Source organism: Hypanus sabinus, chromosome 3 (genome assembly GCF_030144855.1).
Source record: "Hypanus sabinus isolate sHypSab1 chromosome 3, sHypSab1.hap1, whole genome shotgun sequence".
Lineage (NCBI taxonomy): Eukaryota > Metazoa > Chordata > Chondrichthyes > Myliobatiformes > Dasyatidae > Hypanus > Hypanus sabinus.
The window spans coordinates 76,623,486-76,643,028 of NC_082708.1; the positions used below are offsets into that span (position 1 = coordinate 76,623,486).

The window sequence follows — 19,543 nt, forward strand, 5'->3', positions numbered from 1 at the left end:
TGCAAACACATCTTGAAGAATAATTATGAGGAAAGTTATTAAAGTAGCTCATTGTGAAGGGACATAATACAGTAATCTAAACAGCATTGGGGAGGTTTCTATGGAACAGACTTCAAGACCTGCCAGAACAAGGAGATCTTCTTTATGGACATTTGAGATGCTTCTCTCTTTTCACTATGGGAATGTACATTGTTTATGCCCTTCTCTGCAACAGTATATTTAGCTGTGAAGTCAGAAATTGCAAAGACTTCTCAACACCTGATCATTTTGGTAAGATGGTTCTTTCTGGCCTCAGTTAAACAATATTGCAGGTAAAGATTCAAGCACTGACACTTGTACCAAACAGTCCAACTTACAGTTAATCGAACTGCTCAGCGGAAGTAGGTTACAGCATTTTGTTTGTTCTGGATAAATGACTGGCTGTGAAGTATATTCATTCTTTATAAATTGTTTGAATTATATTGTAATACTGCACTAACAGTATTGCCACTGATTATTAAGGAATTCGGAATTTATTTCATGCTTAACTTACCATACAGAGCCTGGATTCCTTGAACATCGTCCAGGGAGAGGCGGAACCCTTTCATTGTTGAGTATGTGTACATTGGGTACATCAATGCCCCAGGATCCTGAGAGTGAGCGAGTCCCAAAGCATGGCCAAACTCATGGGCAGCCACAAGAAAAAGGTTATATCCTACGCAGAGGAATCACAAGACAGCAAGTTTTAAACCTGTTACAACACGTGGTCCTCTGGCAAATACTGAAAGTGATGGTTAAACAATGTCCAAATAAACAAAGTTCCAACCACGTGGAATATGCAAGGAATAAGTTCTTAACTCCATATAAATAATCTATTCCCTTTTCCTCAGACATGCCTAAAATAGTTTAGTATGTTTCATTGACAGATACTTTGAACAAGATAAATTTCATGGTGAACAGCTTTAACAATTTATAAATAATTATATTTCTGATTGATGATAAACTAAAGTAATACTTTAGCATTAAATCACCACTGGGAAATCAGATTTTACAAATTCCAAAGAAAACATATTCTCAAAATTAATTTTGTTAGCTAACAACTTAGTTAGCATTTTGTCAAAGATTATTATAGTGATAATATCAATCAATGTTTTCACCATTTGATCCTATTGTCCAGGTTTCATCTTCATCAAAGTGAGTGTCCCCTCCGATCCCTTTGCCTGGAGGGAAAGCATGGGCCAGGAGTCTTCCAGGTCCATCAAATGGGTAATTATCGCCATGTTCTGCATATGATGAAAAACTGCATCAGGAATGATATTAGAAGCTGATTTTGCTGCACCTTTAGTGCAGCATTACAAAATGTTGCAAAATATTAAGGTAAACAAATAAAAAGATAAGTTCTCCCATTTGGCTGATTCTACTTCCCCACCAAGTACATACTGAAAGCTCTTAATCACCTGAAAATCTTGTCAATGTGATTTCTGCTTCATATGGGGCAGGTGAGATACAGGAACTATCAAGACATCTCACTGGAGAGCAACAGATTCAGACGAATACAATGCTGAGTAATTTGGAACTCTAGGTGAATGATTTTGAGGACTGAGTAAACTTAATATGTGTCTGCTAAACTCGATAGCTGAACTATCCTTGTGGAAACATTTCAGTTATTCCAACAACCTGTGGAAATCCATTTGAAAACTTTGTTGCCCTTTGGAAAACCAGATGGAACTTGTTTGGCTAACTGTCCTTAGTTTACTTTCCAAATTACATTACACTTTAAAACAGTGTCCAATGCCATCTGAAGGTTGTGATAGCCAGAGCACTATCAGTCTCTGTCTCTGGCCAGTTAAACTCTGTGTTCCTGACTCCAATCACATTGCACAAGCATCAGTGACTTTCTGATACAACACAATGGAACTTCATATGTGGCCATGTGGAGAGCTACTAACAACCCCATGACTTTTTAACGGAGATTGTTTGAAGTGGAATGAGAAGCCCTGGATCCATTTCCTCATTCTACTCTACACAAACCATTTTTGCATATCGTGGGGTAAACCGTAATGTTATATGGACATTTTCTTTTAGCACTGGCCAGTGCTTAAATCTGGAATCCTGTAGGTCAAGGTGCTTTTGAAGTGCAGAACCCCTTCTCAACCTTAAACCTCCAGAGAAAATGGGAACTTCAGCTCAGCAAAAAATAAAATCAGATCTATATTTCCTTAATTTATTCATGTGTGGAATTCAGATACCCTTAAAATGAGGGTGATAATTGAGAGCCAATTACATTGGTGGGTCTGGAGTCGCACACAGGCCAGACAAGGTAAAGGCTGCAAAATTCATTCCTTAAGGAGCATCAGTGAAAATTATTTCATTTTCCAACAATCATAGATACTACCTTTTTAACAGATGCCACACTTCCTAAACTACCCAATGTTAATTTCCCCAACTGACATAGAGGGATTTCAACTTCCAATGGCCTAGAACTCTACTTATTAACCACTATTTTGCTGCACCCCATTGCTAATATTAAATTTGTGTTTCCTTCCGCCATCATGAACCATGAACTTCAAACATTCATGGGCCATGATATTTCTTTTAAATTCTGCACAATCGGAAAATTTTGAAGATATCCTTTGTGGAAGAATTACATGCAAAAATAAAATAGTCAAAAGAACTTTTGAAGCAACAAGTTAAACAAATCTGTTAATACCTTGAGCTGCAAATGTGATCATGATATCAGCTTCTCCCTCATAGATTCTGCTGAATTTTAAGGGAATGACATCGCTCCAAACTTTAAAAGCTTTCTCGATCGCAAAGTCCACCTTGGCAGCTGGAATATCCGGTGTATATTTCAAAATCCTACAACAGAGGAAACACAAAGTAAGAATTTGTTCTGAATACAATTGATCAGATCTTGCTGCATTGAGAGTCTTTTCAGCGTATGTCACCAGTCAGGCTTTTCCTGTGTTGAAGATTTCTTGTGCTGTAAGTTGCTGAAACTGTGAGCTGGGAATCGTGTGGCAAGAGCAGTGGGGTATCTTGAACTGTGATGAAAAACAGGGTGTAAAATCTATATCATTCATCAATCTGATTTATGGATTGAAAAAAAAACAGAACTAAATGAAAAGGAAGATAAATTTGGAGTAGTTAAAACAAACTCAAATTGGGGAATGGTGTAGAAATAAATGAAAAACTGAATGAAGGGAAAAGGAAAAAGAGGTGGCAATTTTTAATAATAGATATCTGGAAAGGACCCACAATGCCCTGGATAAAACTGAGAAGCTTAAACTGTTGTCTTTCTGAAGCAGATTAATTGGCATTGAACCGATAATTATTTTGCTGTGTGTAGATTACCCAATATCACAATAATCATCTTAATGGTCGACTGATGTGGAATTTCACAGGTTCCTTAAAATAATAAACAGGGTAAATGTGAGATGCTGTCTGTACAGTGACAACTCTAACACTGCTTCCAATCAATCAGAAAATTCTGTATGTTCGCCGTTTAAGGCTTTCACTTAACCTCATAAATTTATAGACTAGATGAAGTACTAATAAAATTGTGCATTAACATACTTAAGCCTAACCAACCACTGAAATTATATTGTGAAGAACAGTACCTGTATGTTACGTTGTTCTTTTCCCATTTATTTCCAGTTGGGAAGTGATTATATTCAGCAATGTCAGGAACTCCACATCGAGGCTTTTTCATTATTTCCAGAGTTTCAGAAGTTAAAGAGCCAGTTACCTTCAGGCCTAAATATTCTTGCATTTTCTTAATCTTCAGTGATAATATATCATTCGCTCTATGGTATTCACTCTTTCTCATGATGCTTGCAGGTGTATCTTGAAGTTGGTAAAATTGGTTCAGATAATTCTTCAAAACAAAAGATTAAATATTATTAATATTGCCTTTATTTGTTAAGAAAAATAAAACTATACTGGCAAAGTGCATTTTGCAGTTTATTGTCAGTTGTATCCTTACATACCTCAGCCAACTGCCAGTCCTCCTCATTTACCTCAGCTTCAAAAAGTCGAGGAGCAGCAGAAGAAAATGTTACATAAAATAAAACAAATAAAACTGGAGACCAGAGGAACTTCATCTTCTCTTTGTCAGCAGAGATTCTGCAGAAAACTTCTGATCCTTGGTTTCTGCTGGTGAGTTTTTATACTATTGTGTGCGTTATGATTCATATGTGATTAAGAGCTAAATGACAGCTGTGTTGTGGCTTGTGAGGCATTCCCAACAAGCCCAATTAAGGACACCCCTTCATGAAATTATTTCAGCTCTTCTTAAGAATAGATCAGCTCAGCGGCTACTTGGTTACATTCAAATCAACCAACATCTGTAAAATGTGCTGTCACAAATAGTTTTCATCTTAGCACAATATATAGCAATTATGAATATTTTGTTCTTTATTTTATAAATATACAGCATGATAACAGGTTCTATTAGCCCAATGTGCCACTCTGCCCAATCTCACTCTTGTGACCAATTAACCTACTAACTCATACGTCTTTGAAATATGGGAGAAACTGAGCACCAGGAGGAAACCCACATGATTTGTGAGAGCATACAGACTCCATAAGGACAGCAATAGAACTGAACCAAGGACACTACTGCTGTAAAAGCTTTGTGCAAACTGCTATGCTACCATACCGCTCAATTAATTAAAATAAAAAGACTTCAAATGGTGGAATTCTGAAATAAAGTAGAAAACATTGGAAGTACCTTGTGCAGAGAGAAACAGAATTAACACCTCAGGTAAATGACCATTCACAGTTCCCGTCACCACTGGTAAGTTCGTTCCTGTACATGATATTGGAAGCTTTATCTTCCAGCCTGTTAAAGTTTGTCAATAGGCAGCCTTCCCTTTCCTCAATCCCAGCTCTGCTGGTTTCTTGAGGCACCCGGGTCCCTGCGTGTTAAGAGAGCTTGGCTAAGTGAATGAGGTCTCTAGCTTGATTTGCGATTCATATTGTGGACTTGTTGATTGTTGAATGCTGTAGGGTTCTGGGGAGATGGGGTGGAGGTTTCAAGGAAGAATCACTGAGCTAAGGTTGAGTCTCAAGGTGAGGGAGTGACACTGGAAACTTCTGTTTTTGAAAAGCAGGCTGCAAGGTTAATTCTTTATTTCTCCTTATATCCTTCCTTAAGAGTGGTGATCTTGAGTCCACAACGGTGATTGTGGAACATCAGTTAATGTTGGAGGTTAATGTGAGAGATGACATTCCATTCCCTTCCTGTTCGAAACATGCATAGAATGTGCTAAGATCCTCAGGAGGGGGTGTCAGTGACGCTGCCTAACGTTTTTATACCTGTAATATGCCACAAGTTATGGCTGGTCTGGGACTGTATTTTAGACAGGTATTGTCTCTTACCCATACCTTATAGCTTCTCGATTTCTTGTAAAGGTCAGGATCATTTGATTTTATTGCTACTGCCCAAGACTTCAGTCGGGAGTACATCTCCCTGTTCTTCCATGGTTTCCAATTTGGGAACACCAAGGTTGATCACTTTGGGACAAATTTCTCAACACACTTGCTGATAAAGTTTGTGATGGTAGTGATATAATCAGTACTGAGTCTTTGAGCATGTCTAACAACTCAAAGCAATGATATGGAGGCTCACCTATTTCCTCAGACCAGCATTTTATGACTTTCTCTACTGGATTCTCACCTGGACACATGATAAAACACCGTTTTGGGTTCCTGAACATCTATGATCAGAGGTAAAGCTGTCTAACGTCATAAGAACACAATGAGTTTCAGTTAGTGTCTAATTAACAACCTATGGATTGACTCAGAGCACACATTCCATTTGTGTAATCAATTACTTTCAGAGCACACCTTAAGCTTAATCTGTTGATATAAACAGAGAATAAAAATTTACAGATGACTTTTCCTCCACTTTGATAAGAATAAGTGGACCTGATTTATAGGGAAAGGTTGAATGTATTAGGGCTTCATTCTCTGGAGTGTACGAGAATGCGGGAGCTTTGATAGAGCAACACAAAATTAAAGGGGCATAGAAGGATAAATGCAAGCAGTCTTTTTCTACTGAGGTTGGGTGGGACTAGAACTAAAGCTAGAGGTCAAAGATTAAGGATGGACGGTGAACAATTTAGGGAGATCTCAGAGGAGGGGGCTTCCTCATTCAAAGGGTGGTGAGAGTGTCAAACAAAGTACCAGTGGATGTGCTGAATGCCAGTTTGATTTCAATGTTTAGGAGAATTTTGGGTAGGTACATGGATGGGAAGTGTATGGAGGGCTATGGTCCAGGTGTGGATAGATGTGATAACAGTCTGGCATAGACTAGATGGACTGAAGGGCCTGTCCCTGAGCTGTAATGCTCTAGGACCCTACAAGCTCATTTTGCTCGCATCGTATGGACGTCATTTTCTGCCGGTTTCATCACTCACCGCCTAGAAATTTCCCGGATACATAATCAGCTGCCCGGCACACAGCCAAAGAGCCTGTCTAAAGGTTAAGCAAATTGTTTGTCTGTAGCTATACAATTAGGGTTCTCATAAGTAGCAGCTATGTGCATCAAGTGCTCAAGTCCTTGAAAGAATTAGATGCGGTGAAGCCATATGGTTTCAATCAATTCTTACTGGAACATGACACACAGAACTACCACATAGCATTTTCTGTTGTAGTAGAAGTGGGGATAAGGCAATCAGTCCCACAAGTCCATCCCATCATGGCTGATCCAGGCTGACCTCAGCTTCATCTTTGTGTCCGATCACCTTAACCCTCAACTCCTTGATAGAACATAGAAAAGTACAGCACAGGAACAGGCCTTTTAACCCAAAATGTTGTGCTAAACCAGCTAAAGAGTTAATCAAAAACACCCAAACACTAATCCCTTCTACCTACACAATCTCCATATCCCTCCACTTTCCTCAAATTCATGTGTCTTTCTAAACATCTCTTAAAAAACTCTAATGTATTTGCCTCTACAACCAAACCAGGCAGCGCATTCCAGGCATAACCACCTTCTGAGTAAAAAACCTTACTCCTCACATCCCCTTTGAACTTACCCTGTCTCACCTTCAATGCATGCCCTCTGATATTATCCAACCCTGGGAAATGGACATTCTCTGTCTGTTCTATCTGTGCCTCTCATACTCTTATAAACCTCTATTCAATCTCCTCTCCAGAGAAAACAGCTCAAGCTTATCTAGCCTCTCATGACAGCATGTACCCTCTAAACCAGGCATCATCCTGGTAACCTTCTCCAAAGCCCCAACATTCTTCGCATAGTGGGGCAACCAGAATGTTATGCAATCCTTCAGATGTGGCCTAACCAGTCACAATATAACCTCTTGACTTTTAAACTCCATGCCTCAACTAATAAGCATTCTATTGGCCTTCTTAATCACCTTATCAACCTGTGTAGCCACTTCGTCCTTCTTGACCTCTAATTGCCCTAACATGTTGAAAGACAAGTATTTTTTCTACCTTAAATACATCTAATTACCTGGCTTTCACCCTCTTCAGGACAAATAATTCTAGAGATTTACTACCCTCTGAGAGAAAAGGTTCCTGTTTCAATGAGTAGCCCCTTATTTTTGTAGTTATTTCTCCTTGTTTGCGACTCTCAGTCAACTCAGGCTACATCCACACTAGACCGGATAATTTTGAAAATAGCTGTTTCATGTAAAAACGATAGGCATCCACACTATGCGTTTTTGAAAATATCTCTATCCACATTGAAATAGAGATTTCAGCGAATCTCCTCCTACTGCGCATGCACAGGACACATCTACCAAAAACAAGTGACATGTTTGGTGTCGAATCTCACCGTTAAAGTGTGCATTTATGTAGTTACAGACTAGAAAAACTTAAAATGACGGTCAGCTGTTGGCTCTCACGCAGGAGAACTTAAAACTAAAAAAAACAATTCCTGGAGCATACGGTGGCAACCAACAGGGAGCTCACGGACAGATTGACCCGGCTGACAACGAACGTTGAAAAACTGACTAATTCTGTTGTATTAATAAAACACCTTGTTAAATGTATAAAATGTGTCTGTATCATTGTTATCTTGTATTTCCATACAATGTTACATTAGGCTGTTACACATCTATTGTCAGAGAAGTACTTGCATAAATAGGTAAACCACCTTCATACGAGAAAGGACAGAAAACAGGGCAAAGTGAGTACAGCATACTTATTTATTCAGTAAGTTATGGGTCAAATTATTTGGTGAGTACATTTCTAACTCTTCTGGCTTCAGTCTCGTTGCCGTCTGTTCTGAAATTGTTAGGTTGCGTTCAAGAAAACAATGAAATAGCGTGCAGCTGTCTGACAGCGTTTTCAAAAGTCTCCGGTTACCCCGTCCACACTGATCTGCCTGAGCAGCGTTTTCAAAAATACCCATCCTGGAAAGCATTTCTGAAAAGCTCCGGTTTCAAAGGACGAAAATGCCGTTTAAATGTGATTAGAGGGTAAAAACGAAGAGAAAATGCTTCAGTTAAAATATGGATGTAGCCTAACCATATCTCAGCATCTATCCTGTCAAGCTCCCTTCCCAGAATCGTATACGTTTCAATGACCACCACTGTTCGATTGATCCATCTCCTAGCTTATTTTCCCAATACCCCTTAGACAATTCCACTTTCATTCCATTGTCATTGCTCTTATTTCAGTTGAAGATAGTTGTCTGGTTATGCGGTGTTCAAGTCAAAGTCCATCTAGACTTAATCATATTGTGGTCATTGTGTCCAAAGGGATCTTTAACCAAAAGATCCCTTACTAAGGTTTCCTCATTACTCATGACCAAACCTAAAGTAGGTTTTCTCATGACATAGTATTCTAAGAAACAACCCTTAACATTCTCCTTAAACTCTTCTTCAACAAAACTCTTGGGACAGGAGGGTTGAAATCTGCAGAATGCTCCTGTTAATTCAGGGACCAGGAAAGGGGCTGGATGGAGGAGGGAGTGCAACAGAATGTGCTAACATGGCTGGGTGTGGAATCATTGGCCCAGTGTGTTTGAGAATGGGGCCTGCTGAATAGCTGGAGCTGGAGCTGGGGACTGGATATAGAGACAGAATTGGGAGCTGGGTCTTGATTCCTGTGTGGTAATTGATGCTGGCCCATGTTAAAATAAACTGTGCAAGGGCAACTTCCATTCCAATTTATCAAGTTCAGAGCTTTGAATGTCAGACTCTTTGGAGAATTCCAACAGTGTCAGACCTGAATATTGAAGAATCAAGGATCAACTTTAATTGTCATATACAAAGGATGATTGATAAGTTTGTGGCCTAAGGTAGAAGGAGTCAATTTTAGAAAACCTAGCACATTTATTTTTCAACATAGCCCCCTCCTACATTTACATACTTAGACCAGCAGTTGTGGACTAAGCAGTCGGTACATATCACAAGTCCTGGTTATGTGACCACTGACGCCCGGCAGGCAATCTCTGATGAGTATTGATAATGGCTGAGGTCACTCGTCTTGTAAAGACACTGCCCAGAAAAAGGCCATGACAAACCACTTCTGTAAAAAAATTTGGCAAGAACTTTCACGGTCACCACAATCGCCTTTTTCATATGACAGAACACATAATGACGATAATGATGATGACGACTCTTCCCACGTTATTTAATAAATAGATGTGAATCGGAAAAAGAGAAAAAATAATTGCTCAACATTGGTCACCAGTATCTGGTTAACAGAAGTATTCTAGATAGCAGGAACCCACATAAACACTAACAATAATTGTACGACTGTGAAAATAAAATATCAGATGACAAATTCATGAATCCTTCTCAAATCTTAAATCTGTTTCTCTCTATGCCAGGTAGGCTGAAAAATTTTATCATACTGCACAGCTGTTTCCATGGCTGTGTATTAAAGTTACTGAGATATAGGAAAACCATTTCCTAATGATGAGTTTCTATGATTTCCTTTCTGGATCAAACACACAGGGGTGGCAAAGTAGCATGGTGGTCAGCATGATCAGTTTACAGTGCCAGCAATCGCCGGTCGGGGTCCGATTCTACCGCATTCTGTTAGGAGCTTGTACATTCTCCCTGTGACTGTGTGGGCCACCTTCAACTGCTCCGGTTGCCCCTCCCCCCCACTTTCTAAAAATGTACAGCTCGAGTTAGGGTTGGTTAGTTGTGGGCATGCTACTTTGGCAGCAGAGTCACGATAACTCTTGCGGGCTGCCCCCAGTGCAATTCTTGTAGATTCAATATCACCATATGTTTCGATATATGTATATGTTATACGTATACATATTTCGATATATACATATATATGTATATGTATATGTTGCCTGCTATGTGAGAGTTGTGAAGAGTTAACTGATTAAGACATGGCACAAACACTTCTTTCACTTTGTTTAAATTTACCACGATGTATGATGAGCAAGACGTGATTAAACAGGCCTAATAGTATGGTTTACTGCATGGTCTGTCTAACTATCCGTGATTAATAACCTATCTGCTGAAGCTGACTTAACTCTGAGGTGGTCAAGTTGTGGGTTTATAGGCACCTCCCACATTTTAATGAAGAGTACAATGTACACATTCTGGCAATTTAACTCCGTGTGTCCTGTGAGTTATGGAACCTAATATTAATGAATGGCTAATTTAAGTTAGCATGCTATGAACTATTAGCACAATGCCATGGTAACTTCAAAAGTAGGCACGATGAACACCATATAGCCCTGTTCTGCATGAGTAGTTAGACTGGCTTCAAACACAGTATTACTACTCTTTCTCTTCTCTGTCTGGTATAATTTATTTATAATTTGTATTCTATCTGTTGTCTATAGCTATTGAGATGCTGCTGCCGGAAAGTTTTCCATTGTACCTAGACCTCATCATACTTGTGCAGCATTATACTAGCATACTTGACCATAAACTCGACCTGACTTGAGAGGCACAAGGAACTGCAGACACTGGAGTTGACAGCAATATGCTAGAAGAACTCCCAGCAGCACTGGTCAGGAAAGATATAGTCGGCGTTTCAGACTGAAACCCTGAATCAGGGCTGAGCATGGAGAGGCGAGGTAGCCAGCATAGAGAGCAGCAGGGGAATGGCAAGAAAAGATTCTGAGGTTATTGGTGGGCTGACGAGATGTATAAGACAGGCAGGTAAGGGAATGGGAGATGAGCAAAGGTGGAATTGGAAGACTGTGGCAGGTGATTGATAGATTGAGGCAGACAGAGAGAGAGCTGCACAGAGGGTGGGAATGTAGACAAAAATGAAAGAACTGGAGGATTACAGTAGATGTTTAGGGGGTAAAAAGGACACTGAGAGAGGGCACAAAATAAAAGGGGGGAGTTACCCAAGTTCTGAAAACTGAATAGTCATGCCATTGGGTTGTAGACGATCCTGGTGGAATATACAATGACATTTCTCCTGTTTGCATTGGACTTCATCCTGCTGGTTGAGGAGGGACAGATCAGTGTGGGAATGGGAAAGAGAGTTAAAATTGTCTGCAACTAGGAGCTCAAGGTGGCCACTGTAGACTGAGTGCAGATGTTCTGAGAAAGTTGCTGAGTCTGTGCTTGGTCTCACCGAAGTAGAGGCTGCAGTGGGAACTCTGAATAGTTTGGAGAGGATAGACTTCTGTGATGGTAGCTGCCACGGTCTCTGCTGAGGGGCTACGCACCCCCACAGGCAGGCTGCACAGCAGCTTCGGCAATTGTACTCATGAATATGCATGCGTCAGCTGATTATTATTTCATGATAGCAGTATTCAACTCCCTTCTTTTCATTGTAGACTTGAGCAAAGCACAGCAACATTATGCTGTCTGCTTGCATTCGGCCTTGCCTGCGAAGGTGAACCATAGAGTGCACTGACACCAGAGATGAGCGGCTTTCATTTTATATTTAAATATTCCTTTTAGCTGCAGAGTTACCATCGAGTTTTCCATTTGAGAGTTTTAGTTAATGGCCTTGTGTGGCCTAGCATTTATTGTTTTCTTTTCCCTTAAAATCCTGTTCTCATTAAAGTTTGTGAACTATTGACCCAATCCAGAGTCTTTCTGTCCACACTTGGGCAAGATTTGAATACTTTGACAGAAAGTCTCGACTACACCAAGATGGACGCAGCAGAGAGAGAACAGCTGACCCTGGCTTCGAGATTCACTGGTCAGGCAGGGGATAAGCTACAGCTGATGGAATCTGTTCTGAGTGAAGTTACTGAAGCAATGAGGCAGATAATTTTGTGCCAACAAGCCCAGCCTCATCTGGAGGAACAGGTATCATCCCTCTCAGCAACTGTTCAGCAGCTCATCGGAGTCGGGTGTCTACGATCTCCACGCTCACTACCATGGTCCACAAACACACAGCAGACACCCAGTGCCAGCTGCCAGCCATTAGCATTCCCACCAATGCAAGCCAGCAGCCTCTAGCTACATCAGTCCCATTCCCAGTATCTCACAGGTCCTCATTTTCTGCTGCTCCAAAAACCTCTGCCACACTGCTCCCACTCCCACGCCTGGACCAGAATTGACTTCCACATTCGGACCACCACAGGCTCACACATCTGTACACGAACTGAGTATTCCACCTCCAGGCAGATAGTCTGGTGATCCCGGTAGCTGCAGGAATTCTATTACCCAATGCAAGCTGACATTCCAAGCCCAGCCTGGTCATTTTGGTGATGATGCACAAAAACGGGCATACATGTTCAATTTCCTAGATGGGCCTCCACTCAGCCTGTTCAGTGCTTTATGGGAGCATGGACACCCACAGCCCAGTTGTTCCGACATTTTGTTGCAGAATTAAGAAGTGTTTTTGACCTTCTAGTTCATGGTCAGTGCCCACCGACTCCTGGACCTGTGCCAAGGCAGAGGGACGGCGAGGGCCAATGCAGTCAAATGCTGCACGCTTACAGAATGGGATGGAATGGAACATCTCTCATCACTGCCTTCCAGTGGGGACTCAATGCAGGGAGGGAGGTACCTGTCCTTTCAAAGAAGACCCCAAGAAAATCAGCATATTCAGAGATTGCTGTCCATGACACGAAAGATAATCTGGATGACCTGATTAATCTGGCAATTCCAGTTGACGACCGAGTAACTAAATAGCGCAGGGAAAGAATTTCTCAAGTTTCCTACCCATCCAATCACCATCCTTCCTGACGCTCTCCCTCATCGCCCCAGCGCCCAGTCCATGGAGGAGTCGATGCAAGTGGGACACACGTGTCAGTCTCAGAAGAAACGAGACTGGCGCAGGAGAACAGGTTCTTGCCTCTATTGTGGTGATCCAGGACACTTCTGGGTGGTATGTCCCAACTAACCAGTAGAAGAGGATACCCGTCAGCAGGGTGGGGAATCCTGATGAGACAGTCCTGTCTTCAGTCAGCTGCCCCTCATCGTTTAATGCATGCAGCTTCCTTTTTGTAAGGGTCTTGGGCCCATGAACTTAATGGATTTGTCGACTCCAGTGCAGCCGAGAATCTCATGGACATCTCTCCAGCTCAAAGGTGTGGAGTTCCAACTCAGGAATTAAGAGAATAGATCAACATCAAGGCCCTGGATGGTTGACCTCTGGGCAGATCAACCTTTCCACCGAACCCCTCCAACTAGTGCTCAAAGGCAACCGTTGTGAAGAACTCTCCTTCTACCTGGTTGATTCACCTGAACTGCCACTGGTCCCTCCTGGTTATCCTGAGATGACCCACAGATTTATTTGTCCCTTAAGTACTCCAAGATTGGACCAGCATGCCTGTTGACCTGTCTGGGTCCAGCTCAAGCTCTGTCCCATGAATCCCTTCCTGTGTCAGCTAAGGATGTGGACCTGTCTGGGATTCCAGCTGAATTTGCTGAACTTCTTGGGCTCCAGAAAAAAGGAAAGCCACCTCCCTACCTCCACACAGCCATAAGACTCTGCCATAGACCTCCTACCTGGTACTATTCCTCCCTGGGGCCAGCTCTTTTCCCTCTCTGATCCCGAAACAGTGGCCATGGAATAATACACAGAGGGGTCGTTGGCCATGGGGTTTATCCACCCATCAACTTCGCCAGCAGGAGCAGGATTCTTGCTGTGAGCAAGAAAGATGGCAAGCTCCAACCTTCAATCGATTATTGGCCCATGAACAACATGACTGCGAAGAACAGCAATCCTCTCCCCCTGCTGGCTTCTGCGTTTGAACATCTCCAGAATTGATCTCTGCAATACTTATAATCTGGTTTGAAAGGGATAAGTGGAAGACACCTCTAATGGCCACTATGAGTACCTTAGGAATAGAAGCAGAGGTGAGGGCGGCCCAACAGTTAGACCCAAGCCCGGGTGGGGGACCTCCCAACTGTCTGTTCGTTCTTGCTGTTGTTGGAATGGGGTCACTCCTCCTGTCTGGCTGGACATTTAGGAATTCAACAGATTCAGGAGTGTAAAGAGACAATTTTTGTGGCCATCTATGCCCCAAGATGTCCACAACTTTGATCAACACCTCCCCAGTTTTCCAGGCCTTAGTTAACGATGTGCCTAGGGACATGTTGAACCAGTTTGATTTTGTGTATTTAAACATAATCCTAATTTAAATCCTAATCTATTCCTGCTCTCATCAGCAACATGCCTCGCATGTCTGCAGGTTTCTCAGACGACTCGTTGAAAATAACCTGTATGCCCAACTGCGAGTTCTGTAATGACCAGGTGTCATTTTTGGGTTATATACTTTTCCCATCCTGTGTTTAAATGTACCCTAATAAAGTTCAATCAGTTACAGAGTGGCCCAAACCATCTACAGTCAAACAGGTACGGCGCTTCATCTGGAACTTTTATCACTGCTTCATCTGGAACTTCGGCTCTATCATGCCTCCCACAAATGCACTCACCAGGAAGACCTTGGCAGGATCCCATTAGACAGACAGTGCCGACCAAGCATTTTCAGGGTTAAAGCGACGTTTCACCACTGCCCTGTTGTTGCAACACCCAGACCCGTCTCAGCCATTCATTGTCGAGATGGGAGCATCCGATGTCGGCATTGGATCTGTCCTCTCTCAGCGCTCGTCTGCGGATAGCCGGCTGCTCCCTGTGCCTTTCTTTCCCATCGCTTGACTCCAGCTGAGAGTAATTACAATTTTGGGAACTGGGAGCTTCTGGCTGTCAACAAGGCCCTGGAGGAATGGTGACTCTGGTTGAATGGGGCAGAGCATCTTTTCTTGGTCTGGACAGATCACAAGAACCTCTTCTACATTCACGATGCGAAGAGAGTTAACTCTCGTCAAGCCCAGTGGGCTCTCTTCTTCACACAGTTCAATTTCATCCTCACCTATCGTCCCGGCAGTAAGAACACCAAGGCTGATGCTCTCTCACGATATTTCAACAGATCTGAGGACAATGCCAATCCAGAGCCCATTCTTCTTCACTTGTGTATTGCTGCTCTAGTGATCTGGGGAATACAGGCAGAGCTGACGGTTACCCAACAGTTGGACCCAAGCCCGGGTGGGGGTTCTCCCAAACGGCTGTTTGTTCCCGAGACTTGAGCAAAGCACAGCAACGTTACGCTGCCTGCGTGTACTCGGCCTTGCCTGAGAAACTAGACTGTTGAGTCGACTGACGCTGAGCACTAGCAGTAGTTGTTTAATATTCAGATATTCCTTTCAGCTGTTGAATTGGCACCTAGTTTTCCATTTGAGAGTTTTATTTACTGGCCCTACGTGGCCTAACATCTATTGTTTTCTTTTCCCTTAAAATCCTGTTCTCATTAAAGTCTGTGAAATATTGACCCGCTTCAGTGTCTCTGTCTCACACTTAGGTCATATCTGAACGCCATGACAGTTAGCCTCTGTGTTGCCTTCATGGCATTTCTTTAGTTTATAATATTTTCACTTTAGTAATTCATTTTCTAGTTAAAGTTAAGATTGTTTAAAGTAAATTCGTTGTCTGTGATATATCGTGGCATGTGATGACATCACACCCGGTTTCGCCGCGTCTTATGGGAAAATCCGGTTTGGAGAAACGGGAAGGAGGGGGCTCACATGTGCAGGATCAGCGCAAGAAAAGCTTTCTTTCTACGCACTAGGAACATAGTGAAGCAACACCGTAAGTCATGAGATAATCAATATGTTGAATTAAAAATGTTAACGCTGATTCTGTTAAAAGTAATGGCGGTTGATAAGGTTTATGTTTTCATTAGTTAAAGAGTTGCAGATAGTTTGTGTTGAAGTGTATTTAAAGCAGTCAATGGTGTAGGTAGATTCTGACTGTATGCTGCACTTTAATGTAATGTAGTTGTTGTAGTTTTACTTTTGCAAGTATTTATGATGTAAATGTGATATAAAGAAGGAAACAAATACTGTATACATTTTGTATTGTTTTATCAACAGTTTTCACCATACGTTAATGTGGAAGAGTGAACAGTAAACGGTTAATCTTACTGCGATCCTGTTTTCATTGACTACGGTTTACCTCGGTGTTTAGTTCAGAGTTCTCTTACACCTGAGCAAGAACACTACAGCCTCCTCAACTCTCCAGTCTCTGCCCTGATGCAGACCTGCTGGACTTTCCTGCTAGCTGTGGATGGAATAACAGCTTTTTTCAGCTGCTCTTAGTTTACTTTTCTTATGCTCCAACTTGATTTGAAACCTTACTTTTGAATGTGACACTGTCTTACCATGGCTACAAGAACTGCTGAAGGTACTGAAAAAGAAGAAGATCCTTCTACATCTTTGGATTCTATTATTGAATTGCTGCAAAAACACAGAGAAGAAGCTTCTAAGAAATTACAGCGATTCAGAAAAGAATCCTCTGAAGAGTTCCGGCAACTCGGCTCTGAAATTAAACAACTAGGTATAAAACTGGTTTCTATTCAAAAAACCTTAACTGAGCATGATAAATGAATAAAAGAGAATGAAGAAATCCTGTCAATTCTGGATTAAAAAATGAATGACCTGCAAAAGCATTATGAAAATCAATCCAAGGCTAATGAAGAATTAAGACAGAAGATTACTGATCTGGAAAACAGAAACAGAAGAAATAACTTATGAATTCTTGGTCTCAAAGAGTTAACTGAAGATGATCGCCCTACAGAATTTTTTGCAAACTTTCTGGTTCAGCTATTCGCTAATATTTTAAAGTCAACACCAATGACTGACCGCACTCACAGAGTGCCTGGAAGTAGAATGCTTGGAAATAGACCTCACTCAGTAAAAATCTGTTTTCATGAATTTCAAACAAAGAAACTTATAATTTGTGAATCCTGTCGGAAAGGTATGATCGATTACAATGGCAATAAGATTAGGATTGTCGAAGGTTTCTCAGCAGAGATCATGAGGGAGCATGCTAACTTTAAAAGTATCATGTCAAAGCTGTTCAACAAAAATTTTAAAACTTTTTTATGGTATCCAACTCAGCTCAGAATTACACTGAGGGATGGCTTGAAGGAATGGTTCCATTAGAGTTTAGAGACTCAGAAATTTTTAAAATCAGAAAATTGACTGTATATTATTTTTTACATAAATAAATGCATATTTTACCTTTGGTAAACCTTGTAGTCAACTCTCTTTTTGAACCTTTAAGGCTTTACTTTGAAAATAAGACTTTAACAAGTTAATACTTTGTTTATATTATTTTATATTATACTTATTTTTCTAGAGTTCTTGATATCAGAATTAATAGACAATAGACAATAGGTGCAGAAGTAGACCATTCGGCCCATTGAACCTGCACTGCCATTTTGGGGTCATGGCTGATCATCTACTATCAATACCCGGTTTCTGCCTTGTCCCCATATCCCTTGATTCCCCTATCCATAAGATATCTATCTAGCTCCTTCTTGAAAGCATCCAGAGAATTGGCCTCCACTACGTTCCGAGGCAGTGCATTCCAGACCCCCACAACTCTCTGGGAGAAGAAGTTTTTCCTTAACTTTGTCCTAAGTGACCTACCCCTTATTTGTAAACCATGCCCTCTAGTACTGGACTCTCCCAGCACCTGGAACATATTTCCTGCCTCTACCTTGTCCAATCCCTTAATAATCTTATAAGTTGCAATCAGATCCCCTCTCAATCTCTTTAATTCCAGCCCAGTACAAGCCCAGTCTCTCTAACCTCTCTGTGTAAGACAGTCCAGACATCCCAGGAATTAACCTCGTGAATCTACACTGCACTTCCTCTACAGCCAGGATGTCCTTCCTTAACCCTGGAGACCAAAACTGTACACAATACTCCAGGTGTGGTCTCACCAGGGCTCTGTACAAATGCAAGAGGATTTCCTTGCTCTTGTACTCAATTCCCTTTGTAATAAAGACCAACATTCTATTAGCCTTCTTCACTGCCTGCTGCACTTGCTCATTCACCTTCAGTGACTGATGAACAAGGACTCCTAGATCTCTTTGTATTTCTCCCTTACATAACTCTACACCATTCAAATAATAATCTGCCTTCCTGTTCTTAATCACAAAGTGGATAACCTCACACTTATCACATTAAACGTCACCTGCCAAGTACCTGCCCACTCACCCAGCCTATCCAAGTCACCCTGAATTCTCCTAACATCCTCATCACATGTCACACTGCCACCCAGCTTAGTATCATCAGCAAATTTGCTGTTGTTATTCTCAATGCCTTCATCTAAATCATTGACGTAAATCATAAACAGCTGTGGTCCCACTACTGAGCCCTGTGGCACCCCACTAGTCACCACCTGCCATTCTGAGAAACACCCATTCACTGCTACCCTTTGCTTTTTATCTGCCAACCAGTTTTCTATCTATGTCAATGTCTTCCCCCCCAATGCCATGAGCATTGATTTTACCCACCAATCTCCTAAGTGGGACCTTAGCAAATGCCTTCTGAAAATCGAGGTACACTACATCCATTGGATCTCCCCTGTCTAACTTCCTGGTTACATCCTCAAAAAACGTCAACAGATTAGTCAAGCATGATTTACCCTTGTTAAATCCATGCTGGCTCAGCCCAATCCTATCACTGCTATCTAGATATGCCACTATTTCATCCTTAATAATGGACTCTAGCATCTTCCCCACCACTGACGTCAGGCTGACAGGTCGATAGTTCTCTGTTTACTCCCTCCCTCCTTTCTTAAAAAGTGGGATAACATTAGCCATTCTCCAATCCTCAGGAACTGATCCCGAATCTAAGGAACATTGGAAAATGATTACCAAAGCATCTGCAATTTCCAGGGCCACCTCCTTTAGTACCCTAGGATGCAGACCATCTGGACCTGGGGATTTGTCAGCCTTCAGTTCCATCAGTTTTCTCATCACTGTTTCCTTCCTAATGTCAATCTGTTTCATTTCCTCTGTTACCATATGTCCTTGGCCCATCCATACATCTGGGAGATTGCTTGTGTCTTCCTTAGTGAAGACAGATCTAAAGTATTTATTAAATTCTTCTGCCATTTCTGTTTCCCATAACAATTTCACCCAATTCATTCTTCAAGGCCCAACATTGTTCTTAACTATCTTCTTTCTCTTCACATACCTAAAAAAGCTTTTGCTATCCTCCTTTATATTCCTGGCTAGCTTGTATTTGTACCTCATTTTTTCTCCCCGTATTGCCTTTTTAGTTAAGTTCTGTTGTTCCTTAAAAACTTCCCAATCATCTGTCCTCCCACTCACCTTAGCTCT

General features: G+C 41.5%; 1 protein-coding gene across 1 annotated transcript in view; it reads right to left on the reverse strand.

Annotated features, from left to right (window-relative positions):
- Positions 1 to 3,808, reverse strand: part of LOC132390910 (uncharacterized) — a 216,221-nt gene extending 212,413 nt beyond the window's left edge. The window contains exons 1-4 of the mRNA XM_059963445.1: positions 3,600 to 3,808; positions 2,690 to 2,838; positions 1,137 to 1,262; positions 533 to 694 (exon numbers count right to left, since the gene is read on the reverse strand). Coding sequence (XP_059819428.1) covers positions 533 to 694; positions 1,137 to 1,262; positions 2,690 to 2,838; positions 3,600 to 3,808 — 646 coding nt within the window. The remainder of the gene's footprint in view (positions 1 to 532; positions 695 to 1,136; positions 1,263 to 2,689; positions 2,839 to 3,599) is intronic.
- Between the last annotated feature and the right edge of the window lie 15,735 nt (positions 3,809 to 19,543).